The sequence below is a fragment of the Ciconia boyciana genome, chromosome 7 (genome assembly GCF_034638445.1).
Source record: "Ciconia boyciana chromosome 7, ASM3463844v1, whole genome shotgun sequence".
In the NCBI taxonomy this organism is placed as follows: domain Eukaryota; kingdom Metazoa; phylum Chordata; class Aves; order Ciconiiformes; family Ciconiidae; genus Ciconia; species Ciconia boyciana.
The window spans coordinates 59,149,935-59,167,933 of record NC_132940.1 but is presented as its reverse complement, the minus strand read 5'-3'; the positions used below and the strand labels follow the sequence as shown (position 1 = coordinate 59,167,933).

The following is a 17,999-nucleotide window of genomic DNA, read 5'->3' as shown; positions in this document are numbered from 1 at the left end:
GGGCAGGAGAGCAAATCCATTGCCCCGACAATTGGCTATCTGCAGGGCCTATCTCTTTCTTCTGATGATTTGTCTGAGATGGTGTGGAGTTAACCGTTCAGGCTGTTTTCAGTGAAAGATGTAGTCTTTGCCTCACAGTCTAGGTAAAAATACTCAAGAAGAGTTACACTTCCATTGCTGTCAATTTTCAGCACCTGTTAATCCCCAAACCTTCCAGGTTAAACCATTCTAACATGGTTAGACAATCTTACAATCACATGAGATAATCTGGCTCCTCACACCTCGTTTCCCCATACACAACGTCCTGAGCCAACCATTCCTACCACTTGCCTTGTGCCAGCACTGTTGCTATCTACCTTCTTAGAGACCTGGTTCAGGGAGTTAAATGGGCAGAAAACAGTTCACTCGCCATCTGTGGAGTTACTTTACTGCCCATTTAACTCCCTGGACCAGCTCACCATGTGTGCAGGCAAGCAGCAATGCAAAAGAGGATATGTACAGAATCAGATGTAATTATATAATTAATTGTAATTAATTACAACAGCTAAATATATATTATGCTCAAGTATTAATAAAATTAATACACAGAATGATACAGAGAGGGGAGAACAGGACAATTTAACTATTTTTGGTAGTAACTAGCCTCTGGATTGACTATAAACCATGTCCTTGCCTGCATGTATAGCAGGGTTTGGTAATCCTGATAAAGTTACCTATACTACTGGCAATGGTGCATTAATAGAGGAAGAATATTTTCTGCTTCAAGCTACATAAAGGCCCTTTGCAAACCAGTAGCTTAAATATACTTGTGCTGGAATTACTCCACTGATTTTCCTTCATAAGGTGACCAGCTCTGTGAACAGTGAGAAAGTACAAAACCAAACAAATCCATAGCTGGCAATTACTCCAAACACCTGTACCAACCAGGCTCATTAAAAGTAATTGGGAGGCATGTAAATGATGTTCTACCATTAACCTGGCTCAATTATTCAGAGTTGGTGTGTCAAGCTTTTAACCAGCCACAAAGGCAGCATTGCCAGATGCTTTTCCTGAGAGAAAATGATAAAGGGGGAAAAAAGCATGCTGCTATGTAACTCCACATTGTCCCAGACCAAAAGGAGCACTCATAAAGGAATAATCCAAAAAGACTCTTTAAAAAAAGGGGTCGTCCTATGTTCTTTTAAAGATCTGGTTTTATACAGAAAGACTTCAGTGGTGTAACTCAATTGTCTGAAACTAGTTCTCACCCTTTCTGGAGTGTTTTAAGACCTCAGTCTTAAAACCTTGGCCAGATTCTGCTCTAGGGTTTGCATGAGGCCCCGCTGCATTGGAGGGGAGACATGCATCTAACTTTGCCTTCTGACTGGGGGGTGAGGTTACTCCTGCCCAGTGAGCAGTTCTCAGCTTGAAGGAAATGGGTAAGTCAGGGCTGGGAATGGGCTGGGAACACTTCTGCCTCTCCTGGGCTTGTGTCCCAAGGTCATCACTTACTGAATAACCATTGTTTGACAGTCTGGATGGAAAGGCTTTCTGGTTTGCTACTAGCTGAGAGGAGCACACATGAGAAAACTCCTTCAGAAAACAAGACTTGGAGGAAATACTGGCTGCAATTTTCAAGGAGCACCAAGGATACAGGCACGCCTGCTCCATTGGGTCCAAGGGGATTTGGGAACCAAATATCTTCAGGTCTCTTTGAATATTCCAGGTAGGAACCAGAAGACTCTTTTCTCCCATGAGCTGACTTACCTTTATACATGACCTGTGTGTCTCCTTACATAACTTTTAAAAAGCCCATCAGCATATCACCTCAGCATGTGGAGATGGAAAACTGCAATGGCAAGATGTTACAGGGAGGGTTGGGGTTGGGGGGGGGGAATAATATTACCTTTAGTAGGACCACTGTCAGCCTTACTGCCCGCAGCAGTTCTTTCACACCTCTGCTACTGGGTACAGCGTTTCTGGCTGTGGGCCTAAGGCAGATTTCATTTACTCTGGTGAATGGAACAACCTTAATTTCTGTCAGCCTCCCTGAAGTAGTTCCAGATTTATTCTGGGGCAAGGGGAGAATCTGATCCTAACTTTTTGAAAACAAATGAGTTTACGACACCCTAGGAATTTTCAAACATGACACATCCATCAGTTTTCCTTTCTGAGTAACATTTGGCAAAATGTAACTGTCAAAACTTTTTAATTCAAACCAAATTGTTTGTTATTTGTTCCAAGCCACATATTAAAAGTCAATGACAAAAGTTTCCGTACAGCCTTTGTGGGCTCACACACATAGCTACCCTATGACCTGCACCAAGGGACAGCCCTGGAGCCTGGAGCAGCTTAAATCCACTGAGGCACAGGTATGAAAACACAGCTGGGCCCAGCAGCTTCTGCTACTGCAGTAAATCCCGCTTTGCCCCTCTGCACGTCCCTCTAGCCTTAAAGTCTTTAGAGGTGAAATCATGAGCTCTCCTTCTCAATGCAGTTCTTTTTCAGCACTAAAAATCCCTCTGAGGCAAGGACAGTTTGGCATATTTTCCCTGTCTGCCCATCAAACTCTTAAAAAATTAAGTTATTAATCATCTAAACATTCACCTCCACTGCATTAAGGCTTTCTGGCCAGAAAGTGGCATAGGTGGTTATTTCAAATATGACTCTGCTTCCATTGAAGACTTTTGAATTAAAAAAATCTGAAGTATGAACAAATGCAGCTTGTGATAATTACTGCCTAGCACTATACTTTTAAAGCAGTCAGCTGAGCTTCTAGTTTATATTTCACTACTTTGCTTACTTGGTCCAAAAAAACCCCCACACTCATTGTGTAGTTTATCTGAGGTCTACACATACAGCAAAGCATTGCTTGCAAGGAGGAAGAGAAGTTTGCAGCAAAATTGTTTTGTAACAGATGTATCAATGGAAAAAGTTAGTAACTGGGAGTGTTCTCTCTTTCCCTGTCTCGCAGTTGCTATTAGTGCTGGTCTTTAGGGTGTAGCTTTCCTCTTGGGCTTCTGTGTTTGTTTTACGTATTGCTTTCCTCTTCCTTTTGGTCAGGAGCCTTTTAATGATCAGGCAAGATAATACTGAGCAGCAGCACTGAGTCTGCAGGACAAAATGAGCCTTTGCTTTAAATATCCAAGAGACAAATGGAGGTAAGTAGAAACAAATGGATTAAGCTGTTTGGGCTGGGGAATTGCTGTCAGTTCATTATTCGGAGGTTAGTAACAACTAGTACGTTGGATTTGTTTTGGTTTTTTTTCCCCTATTTGACTGCAATGTTAAGAATTTAACTAAAGTCCAGCATGGAAGTATACTGAAGTTGTAATTGTGTTCAGGCCTTTGGTAAGGATTACAGAGTTGGTTAGGACAGAAATCCTTTAAGCAGCATTTCCTAGGCCTTCATGACAGACCTTAAACACATTTTCCCTCCTCCTTTTTCCCCATCTTGCAAAGCGGCTCTGTGTTTCTGATTCACTGTGCACACTATACCTAATCAGAGAGTTTATCCTGCTTCTATTATCTTCCTGTATTTCATATATATTACAGAGGTTGTATTTGCTCAGCTGTATTGAATCCTATTATAAAAGGAGGGTGCAGAGGGCAATTTCTGGATGCACAATGAATGTCTGTAACTAATAAAATATAGCACCTGCTCTGCTGGAAGTATCAGTGTGAAGCCAGAGTTGACAGGGTAAGTGATCCCACTTCATAATCCTATAATGTTGATACAATTTGGTGGTACCGGCATAAAAGAGATACTCAGAGCTAAGCTGGACTTTGAGATACACTGAAAATGGTGTCTTTAAAGGAAAACCACTCAGTACAGGATGGGATGACATGCAGATCTTTTACTCATAGGGTGACAAATCTGGCAGTTAGGTGGATGAAAATAGTTGTTTATTGTGTTGTACGAAGGTGGCGAATATTTCAGTTTAGAGAAGAAAGGGGTGCATGTCCAAACAAGACTCCACATGTGCATCAAGAGCAGGCAATAAAAGACTACATTTTTTTGACATCCCTTCTTTCTGCTTTCTAAATTATCTTTTAATTTAAATTTACTGAGATGGAGGTTTTTTCTGTACTGTTCAGTGGATACTTCTAATATCAAACCTTAAGTTACATTAGTTTTGCATGCACACCTATGGTATGTTTTTGGTCTCCAACTGCATTATCATGGTTTTTAGAACCAGGTTTCCAGACTCAACTGCCAAAAAATAAATCATAGTTATTTACTGTTTGCTGATCATTCAATCTTATGTCTATTTAAAAGTTTTCTAGGAAAATATTGATAGCAAATAATTGCAGGTCAGAGACCACAAAGTTAGTTCATATATGAAATTGAATGAACATTTTCCCAAAATATTTTGCAGAATCTACGAAATTTTTTAATTAGTTTCTTCTTCTGTTCACATAGACCAGACACTATGCTCCCTCATGTTGTGAAGTACCAGAAAACAGAGTTGCATTTTGGTGTGTGAAGAGTATGTAACTTATGAGAGGATATTAGCTCTGCGAGGGTGTTAGAGAGGGACAACCTTGAACTGGGGACATATGAATTATCTTTCTGTTGGTCACATTACCTCTGGCTTCTTCCATTCTCCTCCCACCTGACTGCCTTTCCCATGTAGACCCAAAGCTCCTTGGGGCAGGGACCTTCCCTGACTGGGTGTTCATACAGTGCTTGCAAGTGTCTTGCTCTTACTTACCTAGCAGCATAGCACAGATAATAAATCACATGTACTGGCTTTATTCATCCCTTTTGATAGCAAAAAGTTCACTAAAGTTGATGGAAGTTTTTACATGGCAGTACCAGACCTCAAAGTATGACTGTCAGTTCATTGGTTTCATGGAAACACTGAGTTAAACTGCATTTATGTTGGCAAATCCATGCCCAGAGAGCTGAGTCACTCTGCAGAAAGCAGCAGCTATGGCTCTTTTGAACATTTGCTTTTCCAAAGTACATCCTTCCTCTTACACCAAGGCCTCCAATATGCTTCTTGCTGCAGATGTTTGCTTTTCATACACTGCACTGAGACAGAAACAGAGGCAGTCACACTTCCATGCTATCAGACTGGTAACAAGGGAAGAGAAAGTCCTGTGTCAAGAACAAACCCAGAAGACAGGCCTGGGTTATGTTTATAACCTTGAACCACTGATACAGACAAAGAAACAGGGACATAAGATCATTATTAACCTGTATAGTTATTTTCACAGCCTGATTTTAAACTCACTTATACCAATGAATATTTCTACTGGCTTTTTAGTTTCTCTTTTTGCACAGCTTGAAATGTTGTGTGCAGCCTGTGTAAAACCTGAAAGGGCAGGTTTTGGATGCATGGAAATAACCTGCTGCAGTCATCAAAGCCACATCGAGGTACTCAAGGTGAAGTAGGACCAGTCACCTCGTCTCTCCTGAACTCTCAGCTAGAGCACAGACCTTGGATTTCTGCTGTGAGCAGTTCATACTCACAAGTCCCTCTGCTCCTCACATTTTGCCCTGAGTTATTGTAGCCGGATTTCTAAAATAAGAAGGCAGAATCTTGCTAATTGTAGAATCCAGAGGCTAAGAAATATAATATGCAAAGAAGAGTACACAAAACAATGTCCACCTGTAAAACAAAAATGTGCTGTGAGTCAGTGGAGAATAAACAGAAAGAAACACTAGAGCAGCCAACTAGAAAAAAAAAGGCCAACACAATACTCGATAGTCACAGAAAGATCAAAAATAAAAGAAAACTACTTTGAAACCTCTCAATTGAAATACACTACAGAAGAGCTGACTGGTCCCAAAGAAAGCTGTCAGAATGGCACAGTGAAGTCAGCATGCAAATTTGAACAGGAGATATCTTAAAAACAGGGAAAAAATATTCCTATAAGTAACATCTGAAACATCAGAAAGTAAAATGCTTTCAAAAGAAAAACATTGGGAATGGGCAAAAACTGAACTTAAAAATCTTCCATCCAGTTGTCTACTAACCACTGCTGGATATTTGGCAGCATTTAAATTATTTCTCAAGCTCATTTAAAAAAAAAGAAGTTTGCTTTCCCATCCCCTCAATTAGAGAAAAATCATCACATCTTCTTATGTTGAGAGTTAGTTGATGAATATCATGTCATATCACTTCCTCTGCATCTGACAGGAATCAAAGCAGAGATTTTGAAAGGCAAGTGTCTTTGAACTGCTAATTATGCTTAACAAAGAAAGTGTTTCAGTTGTTGTTTCTTAATGAAATTTCTGCTTTTACCTAGTCAGTTTTCCCACCTAAATCAGTGGGAAAAACGTCCAGTGTTTCATGCATATCCAAAGCTTCTGGTGATTTGTTGAGAAATACTGGAAAAGATAACCCTTAGATAGGTATTTTGTTCTTTTGGATACATGTGCAGACATTAAAAAGCATCTGTGAAAGTTCTGAGTGTGAGAGTAGGATTTTAGCTCAATTTCTCTGCCCCCAGGAATTTCTCCTCTTAATTTCTTCTTCCTCAACTCTCTTTGGGGCTTCATTCAGAGGGGGATTTAAAAGCTGCACTCAACCAAATCTACTCAAACTAGAGCAATTACCAATAGGAGGATAAGTCATGGGGATAAAAAGATAACAAGTGGTGGGCCAGCAATTCGGCATTGTCTCTAATTCCACCACATTCAAATACTTTGGATAAGGTTCAAAAAAAGCCAAAAAAATCCCAGGAAAAAACAAACAAACAACAAACACCCAGACTTCAGTGCAACCCCTCAGAGCCTCAAATATTTTGTCTTGCATCCTTCTCTAATTTTAATGCTTCTTGAATGAGGCCAAAAAGTGAAACTCTAGAAGTCCTGGGTTAGGAAGCAAGTAATATATATGTGTCTACTCTGCTGGGCACAGGGAGTTTTGATCTGCCAGAGAAGAGGTTGTTTTGTATGGTAAACATCAGGCTATATCTTGCAAATTAGGAAGCTTCAGGCTAGGAAGATACTGGAATATGAGGCTATGAAGAAAGTCCAACTGATACCGAGAGCTGCTAGTAAGTCAGGAGTTGATGGTAAAACCTGCAGTACCTGATATGAGTAAACAAGTTTATACTGTTACTCTCTACCACTGGAATTGTGGATTTCCCCAGTGTTAAGCGGAACAGACTCAGAATTATTTTTTAAAATGTTAATATTCTCTGATTTATATTCCATGAACTGAAGAAGGGAATACAAGCTTTGTGGTAGCTCTTCAGACGGTATAAAACAGCTGTCCTGGTTTCGGCTGGGATAGAGTTAATTTTCTTCCTAATAGCTGGTATAGTGCTGTGGTTTGGATTTTAGTATGAGAATAATATTGGTAACACACTGATGTTTCAGTTTTTGCTAAGTAATGTTTACACTGGTCAAGGGCTTTTCAGCTTCCCATGCTCTGCCGGGTGCACAAGAAACCGGGAGGGGGCACAGCCAAGATAATTGACCCAAACTGGCCAAAGGGCTATTCTATAGCATGTGGCATCATGCTCAGTATATAAACTGGGGGGAGTTGGCCGGGGGCAGCAATCGCTTCTCAGGGACTGGCTGGACATCGGTCAGCGGGTGGTGAGCAGTTGTATCATTTGTTTTTTCCTGGGTTTTGTTCCTCTCTTGCTCTCGTTTTCCTTCTCATTACAATTTATTATTAGTATTATTTTTTTGTTCCAATTATTAAACTGTTCTTATCTCAACCCACGAGTTTTCTTACTTTTGTTCTTCCGATTCTCTCCCCCATCCCACTGAGGGGGAGTGAGCGAGTGGCTGTGTGGTACTTAATTGCCGACTGGGGCTAAACCACAACAACAGCATAAGTTCAAGTTGATTCTCATTTTCTTTAAAGCTACTTTAAAACAGCTTTACACATACAGGCTGAATAAAACTGACAGTCAGGCCTTTTAACTAGTTTACAATTGCTCCTTTCCATTGACAGTTTGTCCTCCATCTTCCTGTGAAGTATACAGATTTGGAAAAAATGTTTAAAACATATTATAAATAGTACAATTCAGAAACTGCATAAATGGTAACGTTCAGGAGTCGATTGCTGTTCATCAGTAAATTAGAGTCTACAACCTCTGGAAGAAGGGGCAGGCAAGTCAAGAGGACTACAAAGGTGTAGCGAGGTTGTGCAGGGAGAAAATTACAAGGGCCAAAGCCAAGCTAGAGCTTAATCTGGCTACTGCCATAAAAGACAACAAAAAATACTTCTTCAAATACATTAGCCGCAAAAGGAGAGCTAAGAAGAATCTCCAGCCTCTAGCAGATGAGGGAGGGAACACAATGACAAAGGATGAGGAAAAGGCTGAGGTACTTAATGCCTTCTTTGCCTCAGTCTTTAATAGTAGGCCCAATTGTTCTCTGGGTACCCAGCCCATGGAGTTGGAAGATAGGGACGGGGACCAGAATGGAGCCCCCATGATCCAGGGGGAAATGGTTAGTGACCTGCTACACCAATTAGACACTCACAAGTCTATGGGGCCTGATGAGATCCACCCGAGAGTACTGAAGGAACTGGCAAAAGTGCTCAGCAAACCCCTTTCCATCATTTACCAGCCGTCCTGGCTAACTGGGGAGGTCCCAGTTGACTGGAGATTAGCAAATGTGACACCCATCTACAAGAAGGGCCAGAAGGAGGACCCGGGGAACTACAGGCCTGTCAGCCTGACTTTGGTACCAGGGAAGCTGATGGAGCAGATCATCCTGAGTGCCATCACACGGCATGTAGAGGATAACCAAGGGATCAAGCCCAGCCAACATGTGTTTAGGAAAGGCAGGTCCTGCTTGACCAACCCGATTTCCTTCTACGACAAGGGGATCCGCCTAATGGATGAGGGGAAGGCTGTGGATGTTGTCTATCTAGACTTCACTAAAGCCTTTGACACGGTTTTCCACAGCATTCCTCGAGAGAAACTGGCTGCACGTGGCTTGGACGGGTGTACTCTTCGCTGGGTAAAGAACTGGCTGGATGGCTGGGCCCAAAGAGTGGTGGTGAATGGAGTTCACTCCAGTTGGCGGCCGGTCACAAGCGGTGTTCCCCAGGGCTCTGTGTTGGGGCCAGTCCTGTTTAATATCTTTATCAATGGTCTGGATGAAGGGATCGAGTGCATCCTCAGTAAGTTTGCAGAGGACACCAAGTGGTGCAGGAGTGTTGATCTGCTTGAGGGTGGGAAGGCTCTGCAGAGGGACCTGAACAGGCTGGATCGATGGACTGGGGCCAATTGTATGAGGTTTAACAAGGCCAAGTGCTGGGTCCTGCACTTGGGTCACAACAACCCCATGCAACGCTACAGGCTTGGGGAAGAGTGGCTGGAAAGCTGCCCAGCAGAAAAGGACCTGGGGGTGTTGGTTGACAGCTGCCTAAATATGAGCCAGCAGTGTGCCCAGGTGGCCAAGAAGGCCAATGGCATCCTGGCTTGTATCAGGAATAGTGTGGCCAGCAGGACTAGGGAAATGATCGTGCCCCTGTACTCGGCACTGGTGAGGCTGCACCTTGAATACTGTGTTCAGTTTTGGGCCCCTCACTACAAGAGAGACATTGAGGGGCTGGAGCGTGTCCAGAGAAGGGCAACGAAGCTGGTGAAGGGTCTAGAGCAGAAGTCTGATGAGGAGCAGCTGAGGGAACTGGGGTTGTTTAGCCTGGAGAAAAGGAGGCTGAGGGGAGACCTTATTGCTCTCTACAACTACCTGAAAGGAGGGTGTAGAGAGGTGGGGGTCGGTCTCTTCTCCCAGGTAACAAGTGATAGGACGAGAGGAAATGGCCTCAAGTTGCGCCAGATGAGGTTTAGATTGGCTATTAGGAAATTTTACTTCACTGAAAGGGTTGTCAAGCATTGGAACAGGCTCACCAGGGAAGCGATTCAGTCACCATTCCTGGAGGTATTTAAAGACATTTGGATGAGGTGCTTAGGGACGTGGTATAGTGGTGGTCTTGGTAGAGTTAGGTTTACGGTTGGACTTGATGATCTTAAAGGTCTTTTCCAACCTATACGATTCTGTGATTCTGTGAAATGACAGGGCGTTCAGAGACACTGCCATGCAGCAGAGCCTGGGATTAGCTCTGTATTGGCATTTCTGTAGAAACCTCTTCCTGCTGTTTTATCTCATCCATTTACAAATATTCTTCCTTTCCACCCACTTGCAGTCCCTACAAGAGTGTTTAAGAGTTCAGCTAATTGACTAGGATTAAGATGTGGACATTTGATATTAAAAAAAAAAATCCATAATGTGCTGATGGTATGCTTACATGTTTCTGTTACTCTAGCACTGACTGGTTTGAAGACTATGAGGGTGCCAGCTTGATAGCACTGGTAGGATGCTAGGCTGCAGGGAGCGATTTGGTGCCATTCCCAATAGGCACTGGGGAGAAGTAACTGGACCTGAAGTGTGGAAGAAGGCTCGCCAAGGAACATGTGGCAAACTTGTCCTAATGACTGCAGCACTGAGCCTGGGGGTGGGCCCTTTTGGGAGGCACTTTGACCCCCTCCATAAAAAATGTGCTCAAGGATGAAAAGTAGAAGGAAAAGAAGAGGAGGATGCACCAAATACAGAGTTCAGTCCATTTTACCTTATGCCTTGGGTAGGCAAAGAAAGAGCTGAGTAGTCTCAATGAAATCACTAATAGGGCACTACACAAGAGCTTCTCAGTATGTGCCTGGGAAATAGTGAAACGGTGAAAGAAACATGAAAGCAATATAGTAACTTTCCTGTCAACTCTGAAATTATGTATGTTGAGAGGGGCCAATGACAGTTAAAAAGAGTGCAGATGGGATGTATAAAGGGTTATGGCCATGCTTCATCACTGTACAGGCTAAACAGCCCCAGTGTGTTAATTAAAGCAAGCAGCCAGTGGGACAGCAACATCCTCTGCTACGATGTGTGCTGTCTGGCCTGTGTAGGTTGGAAACAAACACTCCCATCCCTGTCACTGTGCAGCCTTTCTTGGAGAATTGTAGGCTAATCACATTTGTTACAATTAAGGTCTTAAAGGCAACCGCGTAAGTACATTAAACCAAAAATCCCGTCTAGCCAAAATTCATCTGCGCACATTACCAATAACAACCTTATGGGCAAAAGTTAGCATGTATCCCCCATTTTCCAGTGCTGAGATTTGCATGTCCCCAAAGGATCAGCATGTTTCCTTGAAACATTATTAAACCACACAGTGGATTTGTTGTACATCAGATTAACCTCATAGAGAGAAGCTACCAGCTGAACAGTTGTATTTTTCCTGAAGCACATCTTTTACTTTTTACTTAATGGTGGGTAATTCTGGAATCTCCATCACTGATGATTTTGGAAGACAGGTTAGACAAAACAGAGAGAAGTGGTGCAGGTAAAGCTGAACCTGCCGCAGGGCAGCAGAAGGACCAGGTTACCTTTAAGGGGCCTCCCAGTCTCCATTTTCTATGATTTCTCTAATTTAATGCTTCTGTTTCACTAACTAGACAGCTGGCCCTGCATTAGTCGACAAATAACAGAAGCGATGCAGGATGGCTTAGATGAGGCCAGCTTGGAGTGTTTGCTTTCATTTTATGAGCAGTCATCCAGCTCCGGAGGAGAGCTAACAGGCTACATGCACAGCCAGTCTTTGTGTTTTCAGACATCTGAAAAGCTGAAATCTTTCCCAGCAAAAGAAAGGTTGTGCATGCAAACACTAACCATTTTACAGCTTTTTCGAAAATACCCAGTTGCCTACATTAGTCTGTGATACCATTTGAGTGACATGTATTCCTCCACTGTATTGGTACTGCTATCACAATATTAACTTTGAAGTGAGGGAATGGACTTCATCCGTATGTTTGGAGGAAGAAGTTCTAAAAACTAGAATTAAAAAAATGTCAGTTTCTGACCTTATCCTCCAGCTGAGCCCTGAGAACTTCGATCTCTTATGAAAGGCTGGTATCAGCGTGTTCAAGCGTGACTCAGGTTAATGCAGTTAACCCTGAATTTCTGACTATATCGTGGCCCTGCCTGTTTGTAGTCTACTGAGCTCACCACTTTCAGTCGTGGGGGCCGTTTGGAAATGATGCAGCACTTGTCTGTGTGTTACTGGTAGCACTGGGAAAAGGAGCAAAGGCCTTGCCGTGCCGGAGAGGTAACACCATCGATTCTGCTCTCACCTGCACTGGGTGAAATCAAGCTCAGCAGCAGGTCCCACTGACTTCAGTGCGAAGGGAATGGCTCCTTTCAAAAGCTGTCATTCAGCAGAAAGATTAAGCCATAAAACAGGGATTTAGTTTGTCCAAGCCTGGTTGCTTTCCCTGTACCCCTGACACACACTTAGGGCCCTACTTTCTGTGCTCTGTCCCAGGGACACGCAGACAGCAGCCTACGCACCCTCTCCTCCTCCAAAGCCTTGCTTCAGGTTGAAGCACTGCTACCCACTGATTTCAGCTTGGCTACCAGCTCTGCAGACTCAGGAGACAAAATTTCAGATGAACCCAGATTGATGGTTTGGTTCTTGGGGTTTCTTTTTTTAGTATTTTCTTCTATGTCTGAATTTTGTTCCACCTGAAATACAAAAGGTTTGATTTGCATTTTAGGTATTTGCTCTAAAAATCTGAATCACGTGGAAATTCAAAACAAAGTTTGAACCTCTGAGTAACGTACGTCTTGCTAAACTAGCCCTTCAGTGCCCTGCTCGAGTGAGGGCCAAATGAATACCACAAAAACACAACAAAGACAAAGTTGAGGTCCACCCTGCTACAGAAGACTAACCTTATCCTTTCAGTCTATCCTGGGGTGTAGCTACACCACAGTCAGAGGCACCAGCTTTGAACCAGGTAGCTCAGGAGGGCATCGACATCTTCCCATCATACCACAGCTTCGTTTTTTACCCAGCTTACCAGACTGAACTTCATGCTGCTGCAATACCTAGCCTCAACCCCACATATGTTGGTCAGCTAAACAACTGAAGATCCAAAGTGTTCAATATTTTCCAATGCACTAACTGAATAGCCAAACATTTTGGGGACAGATTTGCCATGGCTCCAGGTCTAGTTCTGTAAGTGCATGCTGCATCTACTCCAGGTACTCTGAAATTACTGTGTTCCTGCCCTGAGTGCATTAGGCATCCCAATTTGGTATTCCTTTTTGCAGATGTGCTATTCTTTTTGGAAGACATACAGCAGGTTTGTTTCCCTGAATCCTGTCTATTGCACATGCATTTAATACCTTCAGGAGTTTTGTTAAGAGATTGAAAGACCTGGACTTAGAGCTGTATCACAAAGCAAATAATCTTGAAAACTTGTGTATTTGAGCAAGAAGAGTCAAGTCCTCATTTGGCAAGGGAACTTTCATCTTCCCGCGGCAGCCTTTCTCCAGATTTACAGTCTCAGTTATACACACGGGAAAGTTAAGATTTATCTGAGTCAGAAAATACCCAGATTTTAGTTCTTTCACTGCTAAGAGATATGTACAGCTGCTCCCATTATTTCAGAGGGGTTGGTTTGTTGTTGTTTTTTTAAAATCACCCCCCACTCTCTTTTTAAAATAAATTTTTTGAAAGGCTGTTATTTTTGGAGCTTAGGAGTCATAATGAATCAAAACCTGTGAATGCAATTCAGTTCAGATTCACGTGTTGAGTCATGGGTCTGTCTCGATTAAGTGCAGTAGTCAAATCATGTCCATGTAAGGGGATTGGCAGTAGCTTTGGAAATATCTGTCCTCTTTCCCAGTTTGCACTCATGAGCTGTACTTCCAGCTCATTTTTTTTATAAAAGCAAATAAACATTTTGTCTGCAAGCATCAGATATTGTCTCAGTAACCATCCCTGTATCAGTGTGCTGCTGCATAGGATGGGAAGGGAGGCTCCGAAATTTATGTGGGCTGAGTGTGTCTTACACTGTTAAGATTCATGGTACTATTAGAAGATCCTCTTTTCTCTCTCTCTCATCTTTTACTCAACACCAAACAAAGCCAAACAGGTGGTTCATGCAGTTCCCTGTCATCCATCACAGATCTGCTCTTTTATCATACCTGTGCAGCATTTTCAAAATCAATGCCAGTATCTTGTCAGTTATTATTAAACTGTTTCTCAATGCTCTGAATCTCTTGATTTAGAGATTGCCCAAGCTGATGAGGTGATCAGAACCAAACCAGCTCAAGCACTGATGGCTCAGCCATGCGCACAGAAACACACTGCCTTCCCAGGAGCCCTTGCCGCCAGCCCCGGCCCCCGGCTGATGCCCCTCCGTCACACCCTTAGCTCTGCCACTGAGCTCCTGCCCACTTTGCAGAGTTCACTTTGCCTCCTGGAGTATATTTCTGACTCACCCTTTGCCTCACTTTACCTATTTGGCGTATACACTTGTGCCACGTAACTGCATGAGCTGTACTGCCCTAGGGAACCAGCTAGGGACTGCTTCGTGCTGTCCTGGGGTATATGTGATCTTTGCAGTCTTATCACCAAGCCAGATAGACATATGCCCGGGTTTCCCCCTCAACCCCCTGTATTAATAAGGTGCACTTTATTACATGTTTTGTTAAGCCACAAGTACAACAGCAGTATTAGCAGGCCCCTGGTACAACCATTGATCCTAATCTAATGGTAAAGCAGTGCTCAGGCAGGATGGGCTTTCAGGTTTTGACGGCCTCTTGTGTTTCCAGGTTCTGGTAAGGAAAAGGTGTTGAAAAAAGACTTGAAACAATTTATAATCTACTTTTGTGGACTCGGATAGGTCAGATAAAAATCTGAGCATTTTTGTCAAGGAAAACAAACTGCCATTCTGAACAGCTGGAGGTTTAGCCATCCCCAGAGCAAAGTCCATCAAACCTAGAGATGTGGCAAACTGCCAGACAGCTGCATGTGTGTCATTTTGATGGTCACACAGGAATGCCCTCGGGGCAGGAGGGGATTAATAACTCTCTGAAACCCCAAGTGCCTCATTTTTGAAGCAGTATATTTCTTCTTCCATTTTCACTTTGTTCTTAAAGCTTCACTCTTCATTTAAACCCTCTAAGGAAACTCTTTGCAAGATAGATGTACATCACCCTTTCAGGAGAAAAAGAACCTCTTTCAAAAAAAAAAAAACTGAAATCTATTTAGTAATGGCCCTCATGTATATATCTCTCTCTCGTCTTCTATAAATATTAGTTCAGAAAACAGCTTTCATTTATAGCAATTCCATTGCCATAATCCAGATAGCATGGATTATTTCTATAGTGATGCTCTAATGCTAATTTGCAAGAGTGGAAGGCAATTTGCTATCCTAATGAATTACTTTTGTCCTTGGATGACACAGACAGCAAAGACAGTGCCCCTGGTTAATTGGAAACACTAGATAGATATCCATAATGTTCTATATGTGAAGTCTAGTGTTGGAGATGTTATTAACATTCAATTTAACTCCTACAAAATTAAAACTAAAGCTTTATACTCATTTCCAAGCAGAAACCTCCTTGGAAACAGCTTGACGTTGTGTTTTGAAAGATGTCAAAAGATCACCTCTTCATAATGACCAGGGAGATATGGATCCAAATAGTGATATCTGGGTATTTATATGAATGATTCTTCTCAGAGTTGCCCATCACAGCTAACTATGTACAATACACATCAAGCTTATAAAATCAGAAAGACACTTCACTTACTCTGAATCTGTCCATGAAAATGGATGGAATGAGGCCTAAATCCAAGTCCAGCAGTCTAACATAGACTTAAGAGCCACTGTGTGAAATACAAAATTTGGTGGACACTGTCCTTAACTACAGTTAAAAATACTTACGAACTCTTAGTATACAGACCCACATGCTGATGGTACATATACAGGAGCCAGTCTAGATATTTCTACATCCCCCTCCTCCTTCTCTAAAGGAGGGGTTTAGGGTTAAAGAGCAGATCTAAAAGATTTAGTTTCAGTCATCAGGTCTGATACAGGTACAGGGCATGGACACTATGGTTCACATTCCTTACCTGGGGATTATCCCTATTCATTCCAGCCCTCACTGGTGTCTATGAAGATGACAAAGACTATCCCATCTCACAAGAGCTTGCAAGTACATCCCAGGCCAGCCAGTCACACCCTGCCTTACAGTAGTCATGAAGCTAGAGGTGCTTAGACAGAGGTGTCTAGATCATCCTTGACTGCCAGAAGGAAGGCAAAATTGGGAAAAAGACTCCTATAGAGTTTGAGAAGTGAGTTTATCTTCAAACCATGGTGTGACAAGAGTACCATTCAGCCAGCCTATACAACGGCTAATCAGTGGGGACACAGGGTGCAGGACCAGGGGCATGGAGACAGGACAACTGGACCACTTACAGCTCTGCCAAGACTTGAAGTGCAGCTTTGCTTGTCACGATCTGATCAGGATCAAACTCTGCCTGTGAACCCTAGAGCCCAGTCAGCAACACAGCATTGCAGATCTCGGCCAAAGTGAGAAAGCAGCATCTGCCAACATATTTGCAAGAACTCTTGTATCCACAGCTGAGTTCAGTACAAATATTTGTGGGGGACAAAAACTGATTAGCATCTAGCAACTGACTCTTGGTAGAGTCACCTTCAGACTAGCCACGCACAGTCCTACTTAATCTGCTTGTGTTTCCAGAGCACTGATCACCACATATCTTTGCATCATGGCCATCCATCACACCCCCAGTTTCTCATCTAAATACTGCCAACAGCACTGTGAGTAGCCCAGCACTGACACTCCCTCCTTCTCCCTCTGCATCTTATTATTTAAGTTGCTGCTGGCAAAGAAAAGGAAAGTGGCTGTGTCCACAGTGACATTAGCAGAACTGTCAGCTTAATCAACGCTGATCCTTCCCCCCTCACCCCTGCTTCTCTGCTGCTCCTTTTTGAAGCAGCAGAAGAGCCCTATAAATTCACCACTGTGCCCAGTCATCCAGAAATACTGCTACTTTTCCAGAAACCCTTTGGTATCTTGACTGCCTCCAGATCCACATGCTATGTCCGCCTCGACCACCCAAGGTCCTCCAAGCAGAGCCATTGCCAGGGCTCCCAGAGCCCACTCTTATCCCCTGATCAGCAGGAGCATCTCTGGCAGCAGGCGGGCAGAGCAAGGAGCCCTCCTGCTCTCTGCAGACTAATTATCATGGGGAAAATAGGATTACAACAGCACTAAAGGCAGGGTGCTTTGAGAGACCTTTCTGCAACCAAAGAAACTTGTTGAAAGGTTTTCCAAAACCTTGGAAGCTGTGATGTTTGTAAATAGTCCCTAATCTCTTCCATTCCAACAAAACATAGCAGTGCAGCTCTATTCAGCTCTCTTATTACCACCCAGGCCATTACTGAGCTACAGTGCAGTCTGTAGAGGGGAACAGAGCTGCAGACAATACTTCCTAATGTGAACTGCAGAGCATTCACTATGAGGTGATCCTCCTGGACTCCAGGTGCCCCATTAAGTCAGGCAGAACTGGCAGGCAGACACATGTGTGGGTACAGAGCAGCAGCTGCCACTGCTGCCTTTCATTGTCCTCAGGACTTCAGTAAGACAGGGAAAAAAATCAGCCTCTCCACCTCATCTAGACCCTCGCCACCTTGTCTCAACAGCATACCCTTGCCTTTTGGTAATACAGTTGTAAGCAACGATATATAGAGGCAGCTTGTTTGGTATTTTTGTTTGTGTAGAGTTTAATTTTTTTTTAAAGACAGTTTTCAGAAATAGGGATATGGTTTTTTTCCTCTTCAGTTCACCAGGCTGACACACCAATTCGTGATGTGCCTTGTTTGATACAGTACGTCAGTCAGCTGGAACTGGATTTTGCGTAACAAAGCATTAGTAATGTAATTGGAGAGGGAGCATCATAGCAAAGATAGATATTCTTGGAAAACTAGTATTCCAAAAAGTTTCAGCATCCATAATCCTCCCTCTCCATCTTGTGTCTTACAAGTTTGGTGTGTGGGTGTTTGCACACCCTCCTCTCTCTCTCACCATGCCTGTACCACTTGTGAACTCATTGCAGTTCTCAACCTACTGTCAAGATCACTCTCCCCCGTTGTCATCTGACATTCCCTAGAGTTTTCTGGAAGGGGAAATCTTGAGTGTAGTTGATCTGCCCCAGCGTCATTCAGCC

The 17,999-nt window shown here is 43.0% G+C and overlaps 1 protein-coding gene across 1 annotated transcript in view; it reads left to right on the top strand.

Moving 5' to 3' along the window:
- Positions 1-3,042: 3,042 nt before the first annotated feature.
- KCNMB2 (potassium calcium-activated channel subfamily M regulatory beta subunit 2) overlaps positions 3,043-17,999 on the top strand; it is a 158,650-nt gene continuing 143,693 nt past the window's right edge. Inside the window, exon 1 of the mRNA XM_072867638.1 lies at positions 3,043-3,140. Coding sequence (XP_072723739.1) covers positions 3,103-3,140 — 38 coding nt within the window. The 5' untranslated portion in view covers positions 3,043-3,102. The remainder of the gene's footprint in view (positions 3,141-17,999) is intronic.